The sequence below is a fragment of the Octopus bimaculoides genome, chromosome 15 (assembly GCF_001194135.2).
Source record: "Octopus bimaculoides isolate UCB-OBI-ISO-001 chromosome 15, ASM119413v2, whole genome shotgun sequence".
Lineage (NCBI taxonomy): Eukaryota > Metazoa > Mollusca > Cephalopoda > Octopoda > Octopodidae > Octopus > Octopus bimaculoides.
The window spans coordinates 26,297,796-26,306,902 of NC_068995.1; the positions used below are offsets into that span (position 1 = coordinate 26,297,796).

Here is a 9,107-nt window from a genome sequence, read left to right on the forward strand (position 1 = left end):
TAGGGTGTGGCACTTTTTCACACAGCTATCCTCATCCATTCTTGCCACATGTCCATACCAGCGCAATCGTCTCTCTTGCACACCACAACTAATGCTTCTTAGGTTCAACTTTTCTCTCAAGGTACTTACACCCTGTCGAGTATGCACACTGACATTACACATCCATCGGAGCATACTGGCTTCATTCCCTGCGAGTTTACGCATGTCTTCAGCAGTCACAGCCCATGTTTCACTGCCATGTAGCATGGCTGTTCGTACACATGCGTCATACAGTCTGCCTTTTACTCTGAGTGAGAGGCCTTTTGTCGCCAGCAGAGGTAAGAGCTCTCTGAACTTTGCCCAGGCTTGATGGGGTTGCCAGTTTAGTTGCCGATGACCCGACCATGTGACAGGTTGTACTGGGTTACATGTTACTAGTAGTGCTCAAGAGCGACCTGACTTTAGTTATCGGCAGGACCTAAGAGATCAGATTCCTGGCTTTGAACTAGCAGGATGTCCTGCAGGGGATCTTGAACGTAAGATAATGGGTGAGACCCTAATATTCCTAGCTAAATGGCAACTGCAGAACCACATGGAGCAGTGCCCTGCAGCTCCTATAGTATGCACAACCAAAACCCCTATGAATAGGGGCATCCTATGCGACGACCTAGATGAGATGATGAATATATTGCATTACCTGTGATAAAATTATCAAAAAAAAAAAAAAAAAAAAAAGGCTTTATGTCCTACTCATGTCAAATTTAATACCTAAATTTCATTTCTGTAATCAATCCTATTGTGATGGATAGCTTGGACAAACACAAGCAAAAAAGTACAGGATTAGTGTATTATCAACTAGATGAGAGATAGCAATAAGTTCAGTGTGGAATTTAGCATACAGGTTGATGCACATTAGGACCTAGTTCTTGGTTGCATGTGAGATCTCTGGTATATCAATGATCCACCTCTCATCAGAGATTTTGAGAGGAAATTACAAATTTAGAAGCAAAACTAGAATCAAAGGGCTTCTAACTGAACCTAGCAAAAATTAAAGTTTTATTTAGTAGCAGGTGAGAGAGAAAAAATCCACAATCTTTGCTATTGGTAAAGCAGCCATACTCAGGGAGCAGGTAGGAATTCCATACAGTAACAACCATAAACTATGGGCACACAAGAGATGTAGTGGGATCAGAGGAAGACTGACAGAGAAGGTAGTCTTCATATGTGCCAGATGCACATGAATAGTTAGCATGTGAGTACACATGAAAGAAATTGGAATGCCCCTTGCTTAGAATGCCTACTCAAAGTTGGAATGCTCCCTCTAAGTAGTTAATAGCTTCTGTTACCTGGACAACTTAATTAACAGTGGAAGCAAGTGTTTTAAGGTTTAGAACTGAGTGGAATAAGTTGGGTGAGTTATTACTTCAGCTGATGACAAAGGGTTTCTTTATCAATGCTTAATGGTAATGAGATACGAGCCTTGAATATAGAGAATTTGTCAAGGCCAGAAAGATATGAAGTGAGAAAGATATGACTGAAATGTTAGTGGATTTGCATGATGGAGCATAATTGAACTGACAGAAAAACTGGATATAAGAAGCAAATACAGTATGCAAGAGAGGTGACGCAGTACAGGCATGTGAAGTATATTTATGGAAAAAGTCGCTCATACAGAGAAATGCCGAGCACTCCAAATGAACCAAACCTGTAGAAGAAGGAGATCAAGGAAAACATGAGAATGAAATTAAAGACTTATCTTGAAAAGTTGTACTTCCACAATAGCGATGATAAAAGATTATGATATAATACAGTTCTATATTTAAGAGATGAGGAATTATGTACATTATTTACACTTGACAGATATTTCTCCTAATCTTGCCTGTTGTTTACACAACATTTCGGCTGATACACCCTCCAGCCTTCATCAGGTGTCTTGGGGAAGTTTCAAACCAGAGTTCTCATTTCAAAGGTATTTTTTGATATTATTATTATTATTATTCGGGTGACTGCTTGGAATCGAACTCAGAATGTCTGGGTTTAGTAGCCCATGCTCTTAACCACTACATCATATGCCCGTGGGCAATTATGGAGTGAATTTTAGGGCTTATAAATCTAATATTTTCCTATCCTTCCTTAATACCAGTTCCCATATGCTACACATATCTGCACTCGGTCTAGCATATATCCTGCTTCTTTTAGTTATCGTATTTTCCAATGGTGTTCTCTGTCTATTATTTTAACTTCATCCCACAGGGGGAGGTGGTCTCCATTTTTCCATATATGATCAGCTATACCCAATTTATCAATATCTCCTTGTTTCACAGCTTTGCAATGTTCGTCTACCCTTATTTTGAGGAGGCAGCATGTTTTTCATTTGTATAACCTACCACAGCTGCATGGGATGGAGTACACGCAGTCTTTAGTTATATTCTCTTCTATTGGTGGTTTTACCCGAAGGAGATATTTGCAAAGTGTTGTGTTACTCTTGAATACTGTCCTGATGTCATATGAGCCACATACCTTTTGTATCTTTTCAGAGAGACCTTTCACATAGGGTAGACAGATTGTGGACAGTTTATTAGTTTCATCCTTTCTTTTCTTCCTAATTGGAATGGGTAGTATGTTTTTGGAGTAGTTGTTGCTTAATAGATTTTGTTATTGAGCTTGATCATTTCTTCGTGGTGTGTAGCACGATCGCTACTTATATTCTTTGCACGATGTTTTAGGCACTGAGCAATCCCTCTCTTTACACTGTATGGATGGTGGGAATTGAAGTTTAGGTATCGCCCAATGAAGGTCGGCTTGCAGTATACGGATGTCCTGAATCCATACTTGGTGCGTGTTATTAATACATCCAGGAATGCTAGTTGATTGTCTTTTTCCTTTTCCATTGTGAACTGTATGGATGGCTTTATTGAGTTCACATGAACTAACAGCACTTGAATATCTTCCTGGTGGGGCCAGAGTATAAAGGTATCATCAACATATCGCAGCCATAGTGTTGGTATTAGTGGTGTTGATCCTAAAGCCAAATTCTCAAAGCACTCCCTGTATATATTGGCTATTATCAGTGATAATGGCAAACCTATAGCTAAACCCTCCTCTTGTCGATATATATTAGTGTCCATACTGAAGTAGGTAGTTTCTACACAGAAGGTCAACATTTCCATCAAGTTTCTTATTGGTATACTAGTGTGTTCTTTTAGATGGGTGTCTGTCACTAGTTTTTCTTGAATCACCGATAGTGCTTCACCAGTTGGGACTTTGGTGAACAGGCTTATCACATCTAAACTCACCATCTGGTTGGATTCAATGGGGGTATCCTTGATCAATTCTGTGAAGTGGGTGGAATTCTTCACATAAGATGTTGACTTTCCAGCTAATGGACTGATTATATCCACAAGGAAGCGGCTCAGTGGATGACATGCTGAACCTCTACAGCTCACTATAGGTCTTAATGGAATACCATCCTTGTGAATCTTAAGGAGACCGTACATGTGTTGAGTCAGTTGTCTGTACTTCATTGGTGTAAAGTGATCCTTGTTCATGATCAAGATCTGTGATAACTTCCCCTCTGTTTTCAAAGTAGGGTCTTTCTTTTCTTTGCTGTAGCTACCATCACTTTAAGACTTGCCAATTTTTCAGAGTAGTCAGACTTGTTCATCACCACTGTAGCATTCCCCTTGTCCGCTGGAAGTATTATGATGGAATTGTCACTCTATAGGAAGAAAAGTTCGCTATCAAAAGACTACAGAAATTTCCCCAAGACACCTGATGAAGGCTAGAGGGTATATCAGCCGAAATGTTGTGTTAACAACAAATAAGATGAGGGCAAATATCCATCAAATGTAAATAATGTAAGATTATGATATGTGGCAAAATGTGAATCTAGAGAAGAACTGCCCAACCCATGCAAGCACAAAAGAGCAGATGTAAAATGATAGATTAGGTGAGGTGGCAGTAGTATGGAGGGGTCCTTACTATCATGCTTTCTTTCCTAATCATACTATGTAATCTCTCTCTCCCTACAATCACTTTTCTTTATTACTATCCAACACTCCCTCTCCCACATTACTCTCTTCCCATGCTGTTCTATTCAGTTTCCTAACCTCAATGACTTATTTTGGTTCTCATTCTCTCATTATTTTCACTTCTGTCACCCTCTTGGCCATGGTGCTCTTCATCCTCAATTGTTATGCAGAAATCTACACCTTTCTATCACACTGGTTCTCATATCCTTTCCACTATCACCTTCTTGCTCTGGCACCTTGCCCACCATGTTGTATGAGAAAGGAGTGAACAACAAAGACAATGCAGGGAAGAGGAGACTCTTTTTAGACTTTCCTGAGTGAAACAAACTCTGGAGCTAATGAATGAACTGAGACAGTGTAAGGTAGAAAGGGCTTTTCAGTCTTACTTGGAAGATAACCTCTACAGTTCTGGCAGTGCCATGATAAATTGCACTAAATACATTCTATTTAGTGTCAGCAACAGGAACAACACCCAGTCATAGAAGTCATGCCAAAACCTGGAACATAAGTGAGACATGTTCCTCTAACCCATCTAGGATGGTAGCAACTTGGAAAAGCAAATATATTTATGATGATGACATTCATGTAACAATTGTACATTATGTGAATAATTTCCAGTATGAACTATTTTTTTAAGATAAGTTAATTTCCATACTTATACATCATTCTCTCAAAACTAATTTGGTAAATATAGTGAAGTAAATGCTTCATTAAAGAGGTTTAACAGCACCAAGCATACCTAGAATAGGATTATTTGAATGATTAAAATATGAGCCATTAATTGGATGGGTGGGTATGTATGTATGTATGCATGCATTTGTAACATCCAACCCTTCTAAGTTCTACACGTTGTTCCCCTTTATATGATTTACTTTCTAAATTATCCAACAGAGTAGTTAGTTCTATTTACTTTTCATTAAGTTTATTCTGCTCACATAATATTTTTTGTGTTCATAAACTCTATCATATTAATTTTTTCCTTTTTTTCAAAAGTAAATTTAATCTAACCAATATATATATATATCATGCAATGTGTCATCAATATATATTTAATATGCTATATCTAATTGTATATACACTTCTACATTTAGTTATTCGACTTCATATATTCCATTATTAACTTTTAGATTCAACTTACCAGGAATTATCATGCATTCAACTTTAACATATTTACTTATACACTGCATGCATATACTTTCATGCTTATATGCAACATTCTCTATGCATTTATATGTAACACTTGTATTGAAACAAAATATATATTTCATTGGTGTCATAAATTATATTATCATAGCACACATACAACTTATTTTAAGGCTCCAAAATAACCAAACTTATTTTCTTTTTTTGCCATGCATCACAACGTTTATAAGATTTCTTCAATAATATTGTAGCACAAACAGTTCTTTTGAAGCAAATTGCTGTTATACTACAGACTGATGACAGTTAAGTTTGATTTGATCTTTCCCACTAACACCATTAAAAATCTTACTTCGTAACATATTTTTTCAATCTCCCCAGCAATAGAACAATGGCAAAGAGTAAGAAGTGGAGACCCAAAGAGAGCAACAAAGACAACGCTAAGATAGAACAGTGCAATGACACAAAATGCAAGCATAGACTATGTGGCTGTGATGTTGACAGGAAAACCAAGATGAAACTGTGAGAAGGCAACAAGACAGAGATACAGAATAAGGTTGAATCAAGCTGCTGAAAAGAAATAAAAAAGTATAAAAGAGCAGGTTAGACAGAGAACTTTAATTAGGATACAGAATGAGTGAGGAACAAAGAAGATTAGAACAAGTGAGACACACAACTAAATTACAAAATAAAACTGAGGAAGAAAGAGAAGACTGATAGAAATGGGACACAGAGCAGTTCAAAGAATAGATTATGAAACTGATGATGAAAAGGAAAAGAAACTAGATTTAAAACAAAGGGCTTATACTACAACATGCAAATAAAACAGCAGACAAAAAAATCTTAGAAGAGAGAATGTGTTCAAGCGTGGTTAGTGAATGAGGATGACAATAAAAGAAGTATAAAAAGGCAATGAAAGGCAAAAATTATGTAAACAATGTGATACAAATAAGCAATTATTTTCCTGTTATTTTGGCATTTTCATTTACATCCTCATACTCTCATTAGCAACTTTCATCATGTACATTTTTAAACAATACCTCCAATTAGAAGCCAAAGTATTGTAATAATCACAATTTCTGCCTTTCATGCTGGCATGGGTTGGACGGTTTGACAGGAGCTGGTCAGGCAGAAGACTACACTAGGCTTAAGTGGCACCAACACCAGCATGGTCACCAAGTAACTGGCAAGACAAGGAATTTTGAGTTCTAGTATAATATACAACAATTTTGAATTCTAGTATAATATACATTACAAATTGTAATTTTATGAGTAACAAATATTTTTATATAATTCTAAACAGCATTTATTCCACTGACAGAACTGAAAAGATAACTGGTGTTATTACTCCACTTCACACTAATTAAAATAAAATTTTTTTACCTTTTTTATTTAAACCTGTAAATTTATTAGGTGTCACACTCGGATTATCTTCTGTCACATCATTCAGATCTAATGAGTTAAAATCTATGAGTCCACTATCCATATCTTCACCACAAGTACTGGTATCAGATGAACTGTAAGAAAAAAAAGCACTAAGTTTTATAAAATAATTCATATCTTTTTCAAAAAGAAGAAAAGAAAGAAAGAAATATATTTACCATATAACCACATTTTTCTTGTTTGTGTCTGGTTCTGGAGTTGCCTGTACTTTTAAACTGATATCACAATTGTCCATAACTGCAATTCAAAAAAATATATTTATACATGGTGAGTAAGATATTTGCTGCATTTTTTGCTAAATCTGTATAATTTTTGTTTCAGAAAATGATAATGGCAGATCCTCATCTTACTCAAGAAATGAAGAAGCATGCTGTTATTGAGGTTATAAAGGCTGAGCATTGTGATTTAGAAATATTTCGATTTTGAAAAGTTGCTACATTTTTCATGTACAAAGTTTGTAAGGAGCTAGAGACTGAAGATGGAAATGTATCATCAGTATCAAAGCATAAAAAGCACTCTAAACACTCAGAAATCATCAGAACACCTGAATTTATCCAGCAACAGACCATTGATTACAATCCCAGAAAGTCCATGAGGTCAATTGCAAAAGATCTCCATGTGTCAGAAGGAACAGTTAGAAATATTGTCCATGAAGACACCAGATATAAGTCTTATATGATGAGGAAAGGTCCACTACATCAGATCTAAAAGGCTCTTAAACAAATTGAAAAATCCAGCAGAAGATTTGATTTGATTTTTCTCAAACAAGAAAAGCTTCGACCAAGATCAATAAGTTAACAGATGAAATGACAGATAGTTATGTGCTGACCCTTCTGAAGTTCCAAGTGTTATGCATACAAAATTTCCTGCAACAGTAATGGTTTTAGAGATTGTCAGCAACGAAGGACATGTGATACCTCCTTACTTCTTTCCACAAGGCCGCCTACATTGAGGTCCTGCAAATAATTGTTAAGCTCTGGATAGACAGTGTATGCAATGGAAGGCCATATGTGTTTCAGTAAGACTCTGCACTATCACACATGGCTCTAGTAATACAGGAATGCATGGTTGAAAATTTTCATGATCACATAACCCCTAACATTTGACCTCCTAATTCCCCAGATATCAATTCATTGGACAATTACATGTCTTTGAAAGCTGCCATATCAGAGTAATGTCAAAATGAACCAGGACCACTTGATTCGAGCGTGTAGATGATTTAGATCTCATATAGAAGTAGTTGTTGAAGCTGAAGGTGGCTTTGTTGAATAACATTATAGAAAATAAGTTTTATTTTTAACCTCATAGCATTTTTTGATAAATAAAGTTATTATCTGTTATTACCTCTGCCTTAGTGAAGGCAGAGGTATTGTTTTCAGTCACATTTATTTGTTTGTTTGTCCGTGGACAAAATATCTCAAGAACCGCTGGATGGATTCGAATGAAACTTTCAGGAATCTTTGGCCGCATGACTGGCATGAATTGATTAGATTTTGGGATCGATCCAATACCCAACAAAGATTCTAGATTATTTTTCCTGTTTTTTTTTTTACTTAATTTTTGAGAGCCGTCTGCTTCATTTTAAATATTCTTGTTTGTAAGAGCAGTCAAATTTATTTCAGATATTCTCATTTTAAAAATCATCTCTGGCTAATCTTTGAGAGGATGTTGGCGTTTTCCTCTGTCTTTTTCTGTATGTGCATTTTCATTCAAATGTCAACTGCTTTCAAAACAGGTAAACTGTCTTGTCATTTTTAATAGCTTGACAAATGATAAAATAAATTATTATTTCAACCAGAAAACCCCAGGCAGCTGTATTTCACAAGACTTGTGGGTTTTAATTATAATTATAATTATATAAATATATAATAACAGACTACATAAAATTGCAGAGAGGGGATATCATGAATCTCAACATGATCCTCTCTTTTTGACAGTTACAGAAGTGCTGAGAACAAAGGCAACTACTCTACATCAACTTTATTCATCTCATAAAGGATTTTGAGCTAGTTAATAGATGGCCTATTCAAAATCCTTGCCAAGGTTGAATGTCCTCCAAGATTTCTCAGGATAGTCCAATCATTTCACGCAGATATGGAAGGTGTCATTCAATTTGATGGCTATTAATTGGAGGCATTTAACATATGCAGTGGTGTAAAGTAGAGCTATGTCTTTGCCCTCACCCTGTTTGGCATCCCTTTTGCAGTGATGTTAAATAATGCAGTTGTAGTGTCAACTACACATCAGATCAAACAAAAAACTATCTGGTCTTTCAAGGCTGAAAGCAAAATCCAGATTCTTCAAATACTCACCAGAGAAATGTTGTTTGTGGACAATGCAGCATTGACAGCACACTATGAGAAGCAAATGCAGCACCTCATAAACAAACTCTTAACAGCCCACCAGGAATTCAGCCTGAATACACACACACACACACACACATGCGCGTACATGCTTATACACACATGTATATACATATAAACAAATATATATACATGTATACACACAAATGTA

At 36.2% G+C, this 9,107-nt stretch overlaps 1 protein-coding gene across 2 annotated transcripts in view; it reads right to left on the reverse strand.

Annotated features, from left to right (window-relative positions):
* The window catches only part of LOC106883872 (myb protein), a 161,502-nt gene that overhangs the window by 60,413 nt on the left and 91,982 nt on the right, over nucleotides 1–9,107 (reverse strand). For both annotated transcript variants that reach the window (XM_052973208.1, XM_052973207.1), the window contains exons 6-7: nucleotides 6,752–6,830; nucleotides 6,534–6,667 (exon numbers count right to left, since the gene is read on the reverse strand). In XM_052973208.1, the coding sequence (XP_052829168.1) occupies nucleotides 6,534–6,667; nucleotides 6,752–6,830 (213 nt within the window). The remainder of the gene's footprint in view (nucleotides 1–6,533; nucleotides 6,668–6,751; nucleotides 6,831–9,107) is intronic.